Source organism: Lycium ferocissimum, chromosome 6 (assembly GCF_029784015.1).
Source record: "Lycium ferocissimum isolate CSIRO_LF1 chromosome 6, AGI_CSIRO_Lferr_CH_V1, whole genome shotgun sequence".
In the NCBI taxonomy this organism is placed as follows: domain Eukaryota; kingdom Viridiplantae; phylum Streptophyta; class Magnoliopsida; order Solanales; family Solanaceae; genus Lycium; species Lycium ferocissimum.
In genome coordinates this window covers 22,845,553-22,864,511 of record NC_081347.1, presented here as the reverse complement: position 1 = coordinate 22,864,511, position 18,959 = coordinate 22,845,553, and the positions used below count along the sequence as shown (strand labels likewise).

General features: G+C 34.9%; 1 protein-coding gene and 1 long non-coding RNA gene across 4 annotated transcripts; both read right to left on the bottom strand.

The window, feature by feature from the left end:
• Positions 1-703: 703 nt before the first annotated feature.
• Positions 704-12,981, bottom strand: LOC132059520 (protein CHROMATIN REMODELING 25). Its single transcript, XM_059452149.1, has 21 exons — positions 12,687-12,981; positions 10,582-10,962; positions 10,029-10,115; positions 9,686-9,926; positions 9,492-9,617; positions 9,340-9,396; positions 9,159-9,245; positions 8,838-8,933; positions 8,349-8,399; positions 7,674-7,748; positions 7,481-7,567; positions 6,382-6,473; positions 6,159-6,291; positions 5,010-5,129; positions 4,820-4,933; positions 4,646-4,729; positions 4,489-4,563; positions 4,363-4,421; positions 2,276-2,450; positions 2,104-2,202; positions 704-1,724 (listed from the first exon to the last, which is right to left on the bottom strand). Exons 1-21 carry the CDS (start codon positions 12,836-12,838, stop codon positions 1,173-1,175), a joined length of 2,943 nt encoding a protein of 980 aa, XP_059308132.1. The 5' UTR covers positions 12,839-12,981; the 3' UTR covers positions 704-1,172.
• Positions 12,982-13,442: 461 nt separating this feature from the next.
• On the bottom strand, positions 13,443-18,444 carry LOC132059519 (uncharacterized). Of its 3 annotated transcripts, none has more exons than XR_009415612.1 (4): positions 15,419-18,444; positions 15,158-15,304; positions 14,897-15,036; positions 13,443-14,403 (listed from the first exon to the last, which is right to left on the bottom strand). It is a non-coding gene; the product is annotated as an uncharacterized LOC132059519 (long non-coding RNA). The 3 variants fall into 3 exon arrangements; XR_009415613.1 differs by lacking the exon at positions 13,443-14,403 and having other exon boundaries at positions 14,738-15,036; positions 15,419-16,778; positions 16,923-18,444; XR_009415611.1 differs by lacking the exon at positions 13,443-14,403 and having other exon boundaries at positions 14,738-15,036.
• Positions 18,445-18,959: the final 515 nt, after the last annotated feature.

Here is an 18,959-nt window from a genome sequence, read left to right as displayed (position 1 = left end):
TATTAATGGTCTCCTTAATTTCTTTACCATCTACTGGTAAGGAGGAGGGTTAAGCCATGGTGACAGTTGGTCCAAGGAACGATAGCTCTGATACCATTATTAGCCAAAATGCAGGAATCCGAGGTTTTAGTAGCTGGACGGGAGTTTTACGAGAAACTCAAATGGACAAATATGGAGGATGAAAAGGGAAGAAGATGAAGAATAGAATTCAATAGAAAAACTGTAGTATATTGAATTGATTGAATCTGACATGATACAATGGCTTTTATAGAAAATGAGAAAGAATCTAATTTGCTAACTGCTTCTAACTAATTCAACAGCCTATAAGGCTGTAACTAACTGGTTACATGGCAAAGCTAACTAAAACTTGATAACTTGATTCTATTTTTGTGTAACAATAAAGAAGAGGGTTTGAAGAGTGAAAAAAGGAAAAAACATCAAGTGAAGCAGAAGATATTCACAGTGTGGCATAGTAGGTAAAGCGATGGTGTGAAGAAGGAGAACAAGGGAAGGGGTCATAGAGAAGATAAAATATCGACTTTGAATATGTAGGGCTAAACCGGGTAATAGTTTAGAAGCTGGGCCAAAACGAATAATTATTTTATTTTGGACTGATATGCCACATAAATTTCCCCTAGACAAATAAAATCCTAAAAGTTCAGCTTTTTTTGTCCATTTGAAGATAACAACCTAAATCCGTAAACTTTTCTTTCTTTTTTTTTTTTTTTTTAAAAAAATATTATACATAGCCACACACAGGGAAGGGAAGGGAAGGGAAAACAAACGAGATTACAAAGTGGGAACCAAAACTAAAATTCCCATAAACAAACTTCTTTTTCGGTACATGTAAACGTCTAGGCATATGAAGAAGTGTTTTTCAAACATGCCATGAGGGTAGAAAAGAGGAAATATTTGCAAAACATAAAAATTGACTTATGCCAGTGTTTCCCTGAACTGAGGCCAGAAGAATGAGCCAAACCACCAAATTTTACCAATGTCTTCAGTGCAAATGTTTTCATTAATCAAACTTAGTAAGAGCTATTTCAGTTCATTACCGAGGACCCGATATAATGGAAACATATAGCACTGGTTTGATAGCTTCGGAAATTGCTAATGTGTGCAACCACGTAAAAACGAAACAAAAGAAGGAAACAACACAAAGGAACCAATATCTAGGCAAAATCATCATCATCATCATCATATATGTTATCAGGAGACAATCTCTTTTTGGGCAAACGATTCTCGGAAGAGAGTTTGATTTTCTCGTATATTGTAGTATCCTCTAAAGGTCTATTTAACTTGCTTCTTGGATCATAGATGTTATCAGGAGATAATCTCTTTTTGGGCAAACGGTTCTCGGAAGAGAGTTTGCTGTTCTCGTTTATTGTGGTATCCCCTAAAGGTCTATTTAACTTGCTTCTTGGCTTTTTCAAAGGTTTGAAAAATGCAGGTAATGTACTCATAGAAATTCCATTAGGAGTTGATGCTGAAAGTCCTTGAGCTTGTGATATTATATCCCGTTTTGGAAATGAGTTCTCTTTCTCACTGGATGGCTTGCTTGATGACAACGTTTGTAGTGATGGTGCTTGACGTGGAGATGAAAATGTGGACTTCATAAGTTTTCCTTTGAAATGAGGCGAATCTCTATTTTCCACCTGTTGTTTTGGCTTTGATTCAACAGGCACGAGCTTCCCATCCACTTGGCAAGTGAAAACAAACGAAACCTGGAATTGCAAAACAAGTATTCCAGCTTAATATAATGAAAAAGCAAACAAGACCCCTAGAGATATAGAGGGTTAAGTTTTTGTCCTTTTTCTTTTGACGCCATTATGTAGCATCATAGTATCATACAATGAACTGTCACAGAATAGTATATCTGCCCATATACGTTCCACTGGTCATAATAATCTTTTTTTCAACATTTGGAGTATGACATGTGATTAGCTTTTCGTAGATCTTTAAGTACATTAAATTAGAACTCAGAAGTTTTGACTCTCTATTCTTCCCTTTAATTCTTCATTTACTTTTTTGTTGCTCGGGGGCATGAGAGGACGGGGGGTTAAGCTGAGCTCAATGCAATAGCAATTTAAACCCTCTACTTACCTCATCTCCTGCTGCGGACTGGAAAATTACATCTGGAACTGATTTTGGGAAAAAATGATGACCCCAACTGGCTAAGTCCTCTTCCTTGGGAGCTCCTATCTGGAGAAGGATGTTTGTTGTATGAGAACCAAATTACAGAACTGATACTTGGACCATACAAATAAATGCCAACCTGTTTCTCTGAGCTCTGTAATGTATGCAAGCAACCAGCTGCACCTGCAAATCCCCCAATATCCTCTTGATCAGGCTGATGATCCTGAGTGTTGAACTCAGCTATGGTATTGTCATCTGGCATCACTGCATCTGGTTGGCAACGGTCACAGCTCATATTTTCATGAATCTCAGACCTGTATTAGCACTTGAAGTTGAAACAAATATGGAAGACAACAAGCATTTTGGTTGTACGAGATCCGACATTATAATAGAGCAGGAAGATGAGAGCAGCACTCAGTCATAATAAAATGGCTGAAGCTACGTAAATTTTAAACACTGTCAGATCATCGCTCCAACATAAAGGAACATAAAAATTACACAATGTTGAGCTACCAAAAGTTTCTGCCATACAGTTTACCCCTCCAATGTAGTAAAGGATCTTTTTTCTTATCCAAAGGAAGCAAATAAGAGAAAAGATGCATTCTTAACCATATTATCATTATATATACATGACGGTAGTAAGTGAGTATTATAACCATTTTTCTCCTTTAAATGCCCCTAGTAGCACAATAGCTAACATATTAAAATTTGATTCTGTCTTTATACCACAAAAATTAAGCCCAACTCTTTTCTCTTTCTTTCTCTACTTATGGCCCTCTACTGTGCCTCTTTTATTTCTCTTTCAAGAACGTACCCTCAGCTCAGTGATACAGGGGGCACTGATCAAGCCAAGCAGTGTCGCTGCTACCTTTGGCACTATATTTTTTAGTGTAGCAGTTGATATATGCCAACGATGAGGCTCTCAATTTTCTTTGAAATCCAATCATACTCCATAAAGAATAAGCATACAAAAAGGGAATCATATGAGGACATGTGCCGGAAATGATGGAGCTAGCGCTTGCTAAAGAGCCGCTTGTCCACAGAATTTTTTTCCTTTTTTTTCAAATATTATTGTAAAATATTGTATGGTTATACATTGGACTGATTTTTTGATAACTTTTTAAAGATCGTTTGATTATTTTGAAAAAATAGTTAAGACCAGTTTTTCAAGTGAAAAAGCTTTTCCACTCACAAAATTTCAACCTTTTTTTCAAGTGAAATGTATGTCCAAACACAACGTCAATTTACAAATACACTTTTTCAACTTCAAATACTTTTTTTTTTTGTCAAATATCACATTTTTTATTTCCAAACGCCTACTAAGCCATCCAGGAATGAAAACACACCTTGTCAATTTCTATATTTATGCTTTACTTAAAAAGCATGGGTACGGGTAAGGTCTGCGTACATCCTACCCTCCCCAGACCCCACTTGTGGAACTACACTGGGTATTTTGTTGTTGCTGTTGTTGTATGCTTTAATTAAAAAGCACCCTCAATTTCGCAAATGTTGCGGCGTTGGCTGTGTTTTCTCAATTTGTCAATTGTGAGGACTTCTTTTTTCTCATTTTTTTTCAATTAAGTTTCATCCTTTTCTTGAACTTTATCCATAGGGGATGTTGGAAGTAGAGGCGACCAAGAAGGTGAGGAGGAAGCAACGGTGAATGGACACAATTGCTTCTTGGTAAGTGGAGCCAAATTTCCATTTGCTTTCAACCACCAGGCTTCTAAGTTCTAATCTCACCTTCACTTCAGTTGAAGAGGCCAAACGTTGGTAAATTTGCCAAAAAGAAATTGTACGTAATAAGAACAAGGATCTTCAACGTGTTATTTAATGAACGAAGAAATGTAGAAACAAGATGAATTTCGTTGAGGACTCGGGTGCATACTTTTTGAGAAAAGCCAGCTATCCCACTATGAAAAAGTAGTTGTAATTTGGGGATCTTAAAAATGTGTACTATGCCAACTTACTACAGCCATGTGATAGGCTAGCAAAACTCATATATACATACATTACATACATACATATATAATCTACCTTTGAATCCCATTCCATAAACCTTTCTCTATGTCTCAGATGCAAAAACAGAAAAGGGAAGGGGGAAGGTGCACTTCTACACTACAGAATCCCCAACTTCACCATAATTAATAAAAATACTTGAGCTATTTGAAGGTATAGGAGATTTCACATAATGCATTAGCTAATGCATTTTGCATGGGAACATACCTCACACTATCATGAAATGTGAACAGGTCCCGCAGGTCTTCTGCTGAGAGAGAGTTTCCCTGCAATCACGTATTGGTACCACATTTCAGCTGAAGAGTAAGAAAAATTAAGAGACTAAAACATTACCTGGATATCAGAATCTGTTTGTTCCTGCTGAATAACTTTCTGAAGACCCTCCTTTGACATCTGACGCTGGTACACCTGCAAATAAATATAAAACTTCTTCAACGGAACAAGGAGAGAAGATAGGAACTCGTTAAGCAAAGGCTTCTAGCAATCAAACCTTTTCTTCAATAGTTCCAGTACTCAAAAACCTATAGATGTAGACCCTCTTCTTTTGTCCATCTCTCCAGACTCTTGCAGCTGCCTGTGGAAGAGTTGGAAAATCTGGATATTATGTACCTGATATGCAACATATTCTGGCATCACTGGGTAATATTTGGGGCAAAGCTTTCACCTGTTTGTCATTGGCTGGATTCCAGTCAGGATCAAACAAAACCAGACGGTTCCCACCAATCAAATTAAGACCGCAACCTCCAGCCTTGCTGCTCAGCAGAAATGCAAACTCATCCTAAAGGATGGACTAAATAAGTCTTGGTAATTCCAAATCTTTGTAAGAAAAACAAGTGTAACAACATTCCAGGTACCTTAGTTGGATCATTGAAACTATTAACTAGCTTCTGTCTTTTACTAATTGATGTAGTTCCATCAAGTCTTAAGAAGGGATATCTCCTTTCGCGGCATAATTGAGAGAAAAGGTCCAGTGTCTGATTATTCACAACTTACACAGTTAAGACAGACGATAAAAGAAAGAACAGAAAACAACAGAGAGAAATCAGTTATTTACTCATTAAGGAAGAGTAAACAAAAGAGAGATATTCAGTTATACATTAAAAATTGAATGCATGTAAACAAATAAGTAATGCTATATCACAGTGTTCGCATTTTGAAAGCAGGCTGTTAACCTTCGTTATGTTATGAAACAGAAGTTACAGTCACGAAACTAGTCTGACTGATGCTAAAGTTTTACCAGCAGATATGAAACTGGGAGTAACTAAAGGAACTAGAGCCCAGAGAGATTATACAGTCACTTGTCTGCTTAGAAAATTGGAAGCGAGAAAAACAGTAAAACACACGGTATTTAAGATTGATGAAGATCAATGTGGCATGTATCTTACTTCAGGAAAACACAAGAGTACTTGACTAGGAGGTAGAATGGTAAGAAGAAAGCTAGCACATCTGCAAAAAAAGGGACGTGCCACTCCTAGGATGGGCTAAATGTGGATATTATAGTCAGACTGAGGTGATGGACAACTAAACCACTGCTAATAACTATCTTCCAGTTCTCTTCTAACAGTATCCTGACAGAGCCAACCAAAATATATGTAACACTTTTAGCCAGTATAAAAACTGTTTTGATGATCTCAATAGGCCCATTATTAAATACTGGTTTCAAGCCACCCCAAAGCCCTCCCAGCACACATCATGAGTTAAAAGATAACATGCACTTTTACAATCTCAGATACTATTTACCCTTTGAAATCATTAATTCATAATTATGATCACAAGCCATGAAACCATAATTCTACACCAGCATCCAGCAACAACAGATTCATGCGGGAGAAAAAACTGGAGTCATGTCCCAGATGATGCTAAGAGGTCTATGAAACTCAGAAGCTGAAATTAAAGTCACAGCAAACTAAATAAACGTCCAAATCGAAGAAAACTAACACATGTAACAAACAAAACTTGTATTTCACACTTCAGATTCTCTAACTATAGTTACTCCCCGATACCTGTGTATAGTTGGAAACCAAAACAATCCTATCATCTGTTTTCTGACGAAGTTGAGCCAGTAGCCGGGCTAAGACATGCATTTTTCCTGACAGTTCAACCCACAACCCAGCTCCACCAGTCCATGAGCCACACCTAACAGATTATTTGTAAGGCCATTTCTTTATTTGGGAAAAATTAAGTTGAAGACCATCTTCAGAAAGACAGTTGGCTAAAACAGCTTACCTTCCAGAAAACATTTCTGGAGGGAAAAAGCGAATGCAGTCCTCAAAACCAGATGTCCCTGGACTTCCACTTCGTATCGTGTCGTATATCAGCTTCAGATATTTGACGCATGTTAGCAACAGTTTTGTTACTAGCAAATTGAATAAACAGAAGATGGATAATATCATGGTTTGGAAAGTTTGGCATTATATTGTGTTATGGAAGTCATAAGGAAAAGCAGTAACAAGTTAACACAAGAGAGGTGGACCCCAGGGTTCTGATTCCGTGTAAGGATATAGCACGTGATGTGATATCTTTGATATCAAAAAGAGAAAGTTAAATACAAGAACTATCCTAAAAGTTTTGATATCCCAAATTCAAATCCTCGAGAATATTCATTTATTGAGGTTCTTGCAAGCACTGACCATTAACTTTGAAAATTGAACAAATCTAAAATCGATAATATCATGGTTTTTGCTATGTTGGATTATAAACTTCTTACCTCCTATTTGGGATTACATTCTGTTGTCATATGCCAGTAATAAGGAAAAACAGTAGCAAGGTAAAGCGAGGACAATTCAAGAGTTTTTTCTTTCCAAAATTTCCAATCATAAAGAATTAGTCTTCTATGGAAGTCCCTAAAAGGGCAGACCACCATCAACTTCATCACTAGCTTGCAAAGTGCAAAAAGCTCTTTACACCTATTTTTGTATAAAGCAATATTTTCAGATGCATTGTCAAGGTATCAACATGAAGCAATAGTTTCAGGTACATTTCAAGGTATCAACATTAAAGAAATGGTTTCAGGTACATATTATAAGGACCAATTTTCTCTTTCTTTAATCTGTTTTGTGTTCTGTTAAAAATATAAAACTAAAGAGAAGGTATGGGAAAATATATAACATATAATTTTTTGATAAGTAAATAATTTAATGATAAAAATGACATATATAATGGAGTTAAAATACAGAAAACCTCGAAGAGTACACAAAAACAAAAACTCGTAACTTGGTAGTATATTAAAAGAAGACGCAATGCCCGTATACCAGTTTAGAAAATAAGCAGTATAGTTGTTATAAATGAATAGACTTGAAGAAACTATGAGAGAATGATAGCTCACCTTCGGATGATTGCAAAGCTTCTTCAGAGCTGTTATGTAAGCTAAGATTTTTGATTGTTTTGCTTCTTCGGTGATAGCTCGTTTCACCTGTATTTGGTAGTGGTAGAACAAAAACAAACTAAATTATCCAAGAGGCGAGCTAAATGATATAATTACTTCACAGGACAAAAAGCTAGCAAAATGAGAATTTTACATTTTTCGAATGTATAAAATGATTGTACAGCTCTGACTGGAGCGGTGTCAGCTTGCAACAAACAACTTCGATTATCTGCAGAGTAAAAGGGTGCAATCACTCAGAACCTTTTTTGACAATGGTAACATTAATTTATATAAAAAAAGGTTGCAATCACTCAGAACCTTCAGAATGATCAAAATCCTTACCAACATCTTATTATTATCTAGATAAATGAGTAGACATTCTTTTGAGGTAAAACTTTTGATTTCTTATTTATTTATTTATTGCTTTAACAACTTGTAACATTCTTTTTATTTATTTTATTATTGTTGTATTTAAAGTACTGAATAACTGTTCAGCTGTGCTCCTGTATTTGTTGGGTGGAAAAGGTTCCTTTACCATCATAAGAATGAGAACACAGTCAAAAATTAAAAGCCCAAAAGTCACATAATAATTTGAGTACAAAAGGTTAGTACTATTCTACTTGGTCCGAATTTTGTCCGTCAAACATACAGGAGACAAAGGAGTTTGCCATAGATGCCAAAATCAAAACTTGGTAGTTCATCACTTAATTAGTACCTCAAAAAACAATCTGATCATAATAACAGATCTGATGAGTAGCAAAAAGTGCAGTAGGTAACTTCTCATAATACACTATGTTACAATATCTAATGAATTAAAGACAAGGCATACCTTTGGTGGTAGGTGGTTTGACAATAACGCATTTGTCCTCCGCAAAATAAACTGAGACCCATAGTAAAAAGAAAAAAACTAATCAGTGTTGTGCAGAAAAACACTTCAAATCATTGCATGCAAGCATTTGCCAGATTTCAGGTCCCTAACAAGCAGGTTAGACAACAGGCAGACATCAAATTCTGCAATGAGTGTGATATCCTAATCAAAACCAATTTGCACTAATTTAGTTTTGTGCCATGTCTGATTGTAATTCATTTCTTGAATATTTTGGATTTCCCCAATTTAATGATTTAATTTGTTGCTTCCAAAAGAAAAACAAAAAGATTATGGACTGGCTTCAAGCTTTCTAGTACATAGAGTGATATTTCCATTATATCTCTTTCTTCTAAACTGGATTTTGGGTGTGGAATTGCTAGCCAGAGCAGACAATAGACCAATAGACTAGCTGAAATTCTGAAACAGCATAATTTTCAGTGGAAAGCTTGCCTGATTAACTTTGGAACTCAGTTCAGCAGAGCGGTCAGATCCTAATTTCCTCTCTTCCTCAGTGGCAGTGGGCTCCCTACCACAAATTATTGGTGTCTACAAACAGTTGGATCAAAAACCACAGTCAGATAAAGGCTTATATACTGAGAGAAAGAGTGATAACCAATATATACCTCCTTACCCAGAAAAAGAGATATGGATTGTGCATTCAGTGCTGATAAAGTGAAAAATCTTATCTGCTCTTTAAACCCCACAAAGTTGTGGGAAAGAATAAGGACATAAGAATTCACGTAATTTTTTGAATTCAAGTAGCAAGTTCACCTCAAAATAACGCCGAAAGTGTGCAGCATCACCCAAGATACCTGGATTGGTGAAATTAACCATGGCATAAAACTCTTCTAGATCATTCTGGAAATTTGTGGGAAAGAAAAATGAATCATGTAGCGAAAACAAATTATGTTAATAAAAGATATATTAAAAGAAAAGTCAGATAGGATCTCACTTGCATTGGTGTCCCTGATAGCAGAACCCGACGCTTGCATGCTAGAGAAGCCAATGCCTAATCGTAAGTTTTAAATTAGGCTTGACAAAGATTCCAGAGTGCATCCACAAAACGTAATCTAAGTTGTCAAAACAAGTAGAGACATGTCTTACTCGATTAGTCAGTGTTTGATCATTTTTCAATCTGTGAGCCTCATCACATATGAGAAGGTCGCATGATCCAGAATCACTAAATTTTGAAGAATGCATTCGAAATGTCTCGTAGGAAACAATTAATACCTGGGAGAACATTATATTAATTGATACCCCTCAACAATAATGTAACTTGGATAGCTCAGAAAGGTTACCTGTAAATTACTATGAGGATTGATAAAACTGTCTATGCCAGACACAACATCATCTCTGGTGCTTTCACATAAAGCAACAAGTTTAACTCTTTCTCCAACCCACTTACTGATTTCAGCTTCCCAATTACTAACAAGACTGGTAGGGGTCACAATTATCGCCTTCTTGACCATTGGTTTTCCATCAAATCCCTGGCGAAGAAGAGTGTAAAGTAATGTGATTGATTGCAAAGTCTTCCCCAAACTGCACTAAAATGCAAAGAGCAGCCAATAAGCCAAAATGAAACACATAAGATCACTCAACTTAGAGGCACAAAGTCAGGGAGAACAATCAGAAATACTTTACCCCATATCATCAGCTAAAATGCACCCATTAATGTTGACGGTACTAAGTGCACCTGATACACAGTCAAACATGAACTGGACCCCTTCCCTGCAAGTAAAATCATGTATAGACTTTAAATGATTTAGATGCTGCGGCATGTGGCAAACATAGTCAGATTTAAGAGTTTCTGAATGTTGCTTAACTTGATTGAAATTCATTTGAAAGAAAGATTGAATACTACATTGTATTAAAGATATAATTAAGAAGTTGAAGTTTGGGAAATAATAGAAATGATCTTTTTTTGGAGTTATGACGGAGAAGCAAACAGTTTATCAACTTACTGATGTATATCTTTAGAAAATAATATTGCAAATTCAACTTGAATATTATGAAATAAAATGGCACAAAGTAACCTAATCAGAAGATACAAGGAATTCTTTTGAGTGCTTCACACTATGATACAATTTAAATTTCCATAGCTTCCAATTCTAACATTGCCCTTCATCCAATTCAACAGTGCGCCTTAAAATATCACATAAATATAATCAAATACACCCTATATCATGTGAAGTACCTTTGATGAGGACGAAGGAACCTAACAACTAACGGATCCACAATTATAGGTACTAAATTACAGCCTTCCTCCAGAATTTCTTCAGGCTGCCACAACACCAGAGGTTCAACACCAGGTGGCAGCTCTAGATTGTCTTCCACCACATCTATCTCAGCAGATTCTGGGGCTGTTAACCTGTTTGTAACTGCAATAAACACTGGCCTTGTTGACCCCCATGGCACAAATTTTTTACGAGCACAAAGACGGCGGGCTAGATGCTCATTGGTACTACTGTAACCATTGGAACTTGGAGGTTTGAATGGTTTTCGAAGATTGGCTGCTGCATCTGTCACTGAATAGACTCGTGGAAGTAGGGACTGTCTTTTCACAATAAGGTTACCCCTGATCTCATAACAATCAGGATATCATAGATCAATATTATAAGATCCCTAGATAATTTCATTCAGCATTAGTGATTTATCAGAATTAAAAAGTATGAGTAATTCATTTTGAACAAAAAGTGAAATGTGCATTCTAATACATTAGAAACTTAAAAGACAATAACTTTGCAGAAAAGACATGGATTAGAACATTGGTACAAAATTCAAATTGTATAGTGCAGCACTCGGAATTTCCCCTAATTTGGCTTAAAAGACAAATTTATTTAGTAATTGGCCAAATCCAATAGACTTGATATAGAATATTCATACAATTGCCCTAACTACTTTGAATTTAGGCATAGTTAATCCATATTGACTACTGCTCTTAGAACTCCTTACTGAAATGAGACAGTGCGATTGACAATTTAACACCTTGTTTGGATGGTTGTTACCTATTGTATTGTGTTGTGTAGTTAATTTAAATACAATGTTTACTTTGATTGTTACTAAAATTTTATTATATCGTATCGTTAAATCCATCATTATGTATAATGAGGACAAGTCTCATTTTGTGTAATGACCGACTTGGTGTGATCCGAATCCTTACCCTAATTTTTTTCACATTTTATCTTTGCCTATTATCTAATAATCATATTTTATCCGTTACCCTACATTTTATAGTACCTCTACCCTATACCCTAATTTTCTTGTAGGTTTATCCTTGAAATTGTTGATGTATGTAACGACAGGAAACGATAGGATCTACCCAAACGTTGTATTCATCAAACTGCCCCCAGAGGATGCGATACAATACAATATAATAGAGCACATTATGAAACAATAGGCAACAACCATCCAAATAGAGTATTAAACAGCTTCTGTCACAATAACATATGAACAATTGTGAAACCCTAATTTAACCAAAGTTCTCCACCAGCCTCTTAAAGCAGTTTTAGTGTCTATAGGAGATAAGAGGATCCAGAAATTAAAAAGAGTATATTCACCACTAAATATACATAATTTTTTAACTTAAGTTTTCTATATACATATAATATATACAGTTCTCTATCACCTAGTCCCTCGTTCACCGACTGAGGGTTTCTTCTCTCTATTTCGATGAGAGCTTTGTCCTCTTAAAGAGTTTTCAATCCTTGGAGAGAATATCAAATATGCAATAACCACTTCATCCTCACTTCTCTCAGCACGAAATAATCCATCAACATGACAACAACAATAGTATACCCAGTGTAATCCCACAAAGTGGGGTCTGAGGAGGATACAGTGTACGCAGACCTTACCCCTACCTTGGAAGGTAGAGAGGTTATTTCTGATAAACCCTCGGCTCAAGGAAAAACAATTAAAAGCAGTTTGGAAAAGGATAAAGCAAATCAAAGCGGGTCAAAAAAGAAAAGGAACAATAACTATAATAAAATAATATGCTAGTGAAGAACAAAATACCAATAGTCAGTAACATAAATCGACGGACACGGAAAAATAATCCATCAACACCTCTACTTTAATCCTTTTAATTTCTGCAAATTGTCGATTTCTCTACTAAACGCTAAATCAATTATAAGTACATCATAAGGAACCAATATTTTAGGGCAATTAGGTGACAGATACTGGTGAATTGAATTCCAACCGGAATGAAATTCTTATAGATACGAGTACGAGACGGTGAAAAATCATTCACCTACTACTTATATGCTAGGTTTTTTGCAAGAACAGAATAATTCAGTACTGTACCTCAGAAGAGCATCAACATTTTGCGATTTACGGTCTTCATCGTCGTCATTAGATTCGCAATCGATGTCATTATCCTGTGGATCGCAAACGAATTCGTCGCTCGAGTCGTCATGTTCGGATGATGATGAAAGAGCTTCATCCTGGTCGTCCATTACTCGTCGCTGCTCTCTTCTGCTTAAGGCATTTTGAATCTTTGGATTTTGGCGGTAGGTTGAAGAGATGGGGCCGGGAAGCGTACCTAACAAGGTTTGTAATTCTAAAATTGATCCCCCCAAAATTTTCAAGTTGATCCAACAGTGTAGTATTGGATTTAATACAAGTTATGCAGGGATTAGTATGCATGTATTAATTATACAAAAATCAATCATGTCGCAATAATTTTATGGTTTAATATATTACAAATTAGTCTACAGTGTATAATTTTCTATTTAAACAAAATAAAACTTTTCTTACTGCTGTATACTAGTATAGTACCCGCGCGATGCGCGGAAAGGTGTGAGAGAAAAAAATTATATCTTATTTACTTGATAATATTTTTTTATTTTATTTTATCAATTGTGAAATTTAAATCGTTTTATACACGATAAGAAAAAAAATTCATTCAGATTATTGAATAGAAAGATATGAATATTTCTCTTGATCTTAAGCTCTTCTCATAATCTCATTATCATGTTCATATTTCTTGTGAATAACATTAGCCATTTATTTTAGATCCTGCAAAGAAAAAATAATTGTTCGTAGGAATAGGAAGACTTATAGTTTAACTTCTAAAAAGGAAGCTTTTTAGTTTTAAACCTTAATAATAAAAAAAGGATAAAAAATTTATTCAATGAAAATCCTTTTTTGGCAAATAAAATGTATCCTTTGATGAAGAAATTAGAATATTGTAGTATGTTCAAGGACTCTAAGGAATTTTATGCATGAATTAAGTTATACTATTCATGTTCACATAAACAGATGCAGGTAGCTATATATACAGACATCAAAATCATCAAATTAGTAAAGATTTGTAAAATTTTCTTGCGTAATATCAAATGTATCTCCTATAAAGATCGAATGAATTAAAGTTCTTCAGATGCGACAGGTGATGTTTATAATTTCTCTGTCCAGTAACTGATATATAGAAATTATATAAGACAGTTAAACTCAGCAGAATAGTCCAACCAAACAAAATCCGACTTAAGCAACAAAATATATTCAACGGCAAGCAAATTATTACAGCTACCTAATTAAAAATATTGATTTTATAAGAGTTAGATATCTATAACAGAATATATACATTAATGCCATTAAATCTTGGAAACATAAATTGAAACGAATATCTTAACTTTACCTAACATATTCCTTCAAAATTCGATTCGTCCAAAAACTAACATGTTGTATTAAAAAATCCTTAACAAAAAGAGTCAAGTAACTACTGAATACAGTCATGATTCTTAAAGACATCAATAATAGTACAAACTAAAAGTTACTTCAATGTCATACCTAAATCTAGTTGCTAGAAAGTAAACATGCATTTCACTATGTTTTCTTTATTAAACTCTCACAGATGCAGTTCTTCAGGGATTTTTCTCCTTTTTAGTCACCTTCTTGGCCTTGCTGTTGGATAGTTGTTCATCATCTTCAACAACTTCTGCTACATATCCTCTATTTTACTTTCTACTTCTCTCGGCAGGAGCCTTTTAGAAGCCATCATCTTATTATCGGTCATTAAACCCTAAAAAAGGAAAATAGTGAAGAGCAACAAAACTTTTTCTAGTAAACAAAAAAATTATAAAATAGAGAGGTAAATATTTACTCTCACCTAAACGCGTATCCGTTTAGATTCTTATCATCTTTCCTCTGAATGTGAATCCGGGTAAATAATTATAATTGTGATTGAAATTGAAATTTTTAGTCATATCGTTACCATTATTTTTAGTCATAAAGTTTCTTACTTTTACCAACTTAAAATCAATTTTAACCAATTATTAAACTTATCAAAGATGGTCTACTCTCAACTCAAACATCTTCTCAATATTTAGAATTTACTATTTATCTGAGTTCTCAACTTTCCAAATGCTTGTATTATAATAGAGTTGTACATCAAGTAACATAAAATGAAAATACAATACAAACCCACCCTTCATATCTTCTCTTAAAACAACAAACAATTCAAATAAGCCAAAATTCTAAATTTAGCCGATATTTAATCATACTTAATAACTTACACTAAGCACAACAATACATTTGTAACCAATAATACTCAAAGTTAGTCATCCGAGAACTGGTATATCTTTTGTTGAGCTGTCGCATTTAACTCCATTGATATCTTCCATTATTACACTTCGCAGACTTTGAAACGAATAAGCTGATGGGAAGAGAGATCGATTCAGCTGTCCAAAATGCTAAAATCAAAATCAGGACTGAAATAGTTAAATAATGAAGCAATAAAAATACTAATAGAGAAATTCCAGGGAGTTTGCCTTAACCTTTAGAGTGAAAACTTTCATAAAATTCAAAAGAAGCCATATAAGCACTATATTCAGGCAAACCACACGAGGCACGCCGGAATTCAGAGTTTCCCATTTGGCATGTGACATGCTGGTCATCAGTTAATTCCCAAGTTCAGTAGTTGGCTGATGGCACCCGCATGTGGATTGAAAAAATATGTTGTTAGACATGATAAGCAGGACTTAAAGGGGAAAAATCATAATGGAGTCCAAATGTATGGAAAAGCCTTAATATACTACCTCCATTATCAGCCTTGGAACTTAATTCCCCTTCATATGTCCTCTCCATATCTGCTTAGCTCAAAATTAGTGTTTGCCTCCCTTCCATTGTACTTTATAGCAACCTTATCGTACACTTGGCGATCACTATTCTAACATAAGTGCAAGACTAATATTTAAAGAACAAATTAGACACTTAGCTCTCATCATAACTCAGTTAAGCACAATAAATACTACCAAAGTTATTGTACCTTGAGCTGTTAATAGGCTGAAACATTAATCTCTTCCTAGGAACTATTTTCTAACAAACTTCAGATATAAAAAGTGCTCCATGGGGAAAAACCAACTAAGGAAAATAATGTGGTTAAAAGATAGCAGAAATTGATTTATTTAGCCGGCCATGTCGAAAGTACTTTCAATTTAATCACATACCAATAAAGCTTTCAACAATCAGTTTTCCAACTTCTACAACTTGATGGAACAACTCTTCCTATGATAAAGCATGCACACTTAGCTGATAAGCACCTAATATAAGGTAATTACAAACAATATAAATTTGAAAAGTCACTATGACCATTGTTTTATTAGTTCTTTGAACAGTTACTATGACCATTCACAATGAATACATACATCTAAATGAAACTATGGTTTCACTTTTCTCAGTGAAGGGAATTCCATATTAGAGGTTACTACTACTTGCACAATCATAATTTCATACATATATTAGCATCTTGTCCAGATAATTAGAGTAAAAAACAGCTTCACTTATTATCTAAAGCATAAAGATGATTGTGCTGAATCTTCATGATGAAAAACTTGGGCTTCTGGTTCCCCCTATTGTTAGTATAATTCTGTAAATTTCAGTAAAATTTCCTTGCTAAATAGTTGGGTGTTCTGAAGCTTTGAGCAAAAGAAAGCTAATTTAATTTACTTGATTTGATGCACCTATAATGGTTTTTGCTTTATTCCTTGTTTGTTTCATGAACGGAATGTAAATGTGACACTGCACTTTGTTGATATAGCAAGTGCCATGGCATTAAAAAGATTAAAAGTCCAGTTCTCTGTTTACATCAAAATACTGGCATATAGATATCACACAAAACATCAAGCAAGTTCAACTTCCTTCACTGGAGTTGTAAGTGTCATTCATATATCATTCTAACATCATATCTAGCCATAAGACATGATTACCCAAGTTTTAAATGAAATATGTGATCTTGAAAGAGCACATCGTGGATATAAGTTTATAGAGAATCTTGATTGTACTCTCATATATACAATGACAAACAGACTCTGCTCTTGGAAGAGAAGAATACCTGAATCTTCAAGAGCTTAACATCATTTTGGTCTTTTTTCAATGTGCTTAGTAATTAAAGAGCTTCTGCGAAATAGAAAAAGTAGAATATAAACACAATGCTAGAGTCACCCTAAAAAAATAATTAGTTAATAAGACTAAGTTATTCCACATACTAACGCATATGTAAACAAAGCAAAATAGAAGTAAGTCTAAAGTAAAAAACACAACCTTTTCGTCCATCAGAATAACTACAATTGAAAAAGGACTATCAGCTTTGTTACGATCCGGATTTAGTTAATTTTGCTAATGAAATTACTTTCAGTAGCGAAATTATTTTCCCAAAGCCTAACAATATGAATCTTTAACAATCAGTTCATTGACTTCTTGTTAATTTCGCTAATGAAATTACTTTAAGTGCGTGCCAGTAAGCTTCTCAATTGCTGCCTACTGATTGAATAAAACCATCATTTTCGAGCATTCCCTGTTATACTAAAAGAAGGGACACAATCAAACATCTCTGTGAAAATTTGTCAATAAATTGATATTCCTCAAAAGTATACTATGCTTAAAAAAGCCGGTCTTTAACATGGATGCTATGCTTCTCGCAGGTTCTATTCCACTCCTTAGACACAGCAATAGTGCATTGTGCAGGAAAGATTGCAGCTGCTAGCATTGATGGTGGGAATCCAAGGAGATCAATCAACAACCTTTTCAGCAGGAACCCATATGCACAACTGAACAATAAAACAAATTCGAGAACTTAATTATCAGACCAAGAATGCTATAATAGTCACTATTTTTACTTGAACAGTTACTACAATACATTGAATGTGAAGCCTACAATCAAACTCTAAGGAAGATATAATTATAGTAAGAACCTATAGCCCATAGCTTTTAGCCTATTTACATGTATTAGAAAAAAGGGTGGCTCGTCATAAACAAAAGAAGCCACCAACTTTCGTCACAAAGGCAGTAAACCACCCACAAAAAAAGAGTAACGAAATTTAGACATTCCATGAACAACTATGGTTGTGTCTAATGAACTACTCACTCATTCCATTTAGGCCTAGCATTCAACGACGTCACAATCATGCCTTTGAACGGAAGTTGAGAACAATAGAGAAGTACCGAACAACAACATCGCAAAAAAAAAGAGTTAGGAAATGCGACCCAAAACTCCCCTCATAGACTAATAGTTTAAATCTTGCATTAATCTTTTAAAAATATAGTCCTTAGATAGTGGTAGATTAAGAAGATATGCACTATAACAGAAGCTTCCCTGTCTATTGAACTCTCAACCACCATAGAAATTCAAATTGCACCGTTGATGCAATTCACGACCCAATAACATTAAGTTTTTTTTTTTCCGCTTTCCTGGTAAGTGACTAATATCTGATGCATAACACTGCCAGAGTTGGAGATTGTCCATCTGCAGTAAGACCATGTCCTGCAGCCTCGTGATATGCATGGGAAGAGACCTGCAAGACCATATATAACAAAACGTTAACAACTATAAACACTAAGATAACTTATATTCAATAATTTTTGTCAACATAAATATGACATGGATTTACTTATAAAAAGATTCACCAAATAAAGAAGCTTCAAGAGCAGCGAAGACCACAAAGAGACTGAATTCTTTTTAGAAACTTGGAAATAGAAGAGAAGACGAATGGTGAAAGAGTAGGAAATCTATCCGATCTTAAAATTGTGAATACAATACTATACAGAAAATCCAGGATAAGAAACATCAACATACTTAAGGACTTCGACATGGACATCACCAAACTTATCATAGGCTGGATGTTCTCATCGACGACAGTTGTTATATCCCGTATTTTGTACATTGGGACATTCCGAGCTAACCATGAAAAGTTAAGGACTAGACTATTCCGGGATGCGAGGTTGAGACTTTCGACCTTCGATTTTGTTTAAAGGCACAAGTTGCTTACAATTTTATTGGTATGGAATATTAAGAAAAATTTGGGGTTAAAAGTGAATTATGGAAAGTTAATTAATTCATGAAATAAGCTAGGTGTGGCCATGTGGCATATGTGGGGTGCCACCCATGACTTGGCTAATTTTAATTGATCCAAGCCATGTGTGGGCCATGGTACACTTGTATAATTCATATATGTGCACATTAGATGACAAGCTAGACATTTGTTCATCATTTTATCACTCTAGAAACTTGGAGAAAATATGGAGAAAAAGAGAGAAGGGGGTTCGGCCAAGGCTGGCCGAATATGGCCATGGAAAATTGAT

Bases quoted from the DNA above. Each gene is read 5' to 3' on its own strand.
- LOC132059520 (XM_059452149.1), bottom strand. From the start codon at position 12,838: ATGGACGACCAGGATGAAGCTCTTTCATCATCATCCGAACATGACGAC. The intron at 9,246-9,339 runs GTGAGATCCTAT...ACAAATTTCCAG, and splicing joins TATCAGGGACACCAATGCAA to AATGATCTAGAAGAGTTTTA. The intron at 4,730-4,819 runs GTGAAAGCTTTG...ACTCTTCCACAG, and splicing joins ATCCAGCCAATGACAAACAG to GCAGCTGCAAGAGTCTGGAG.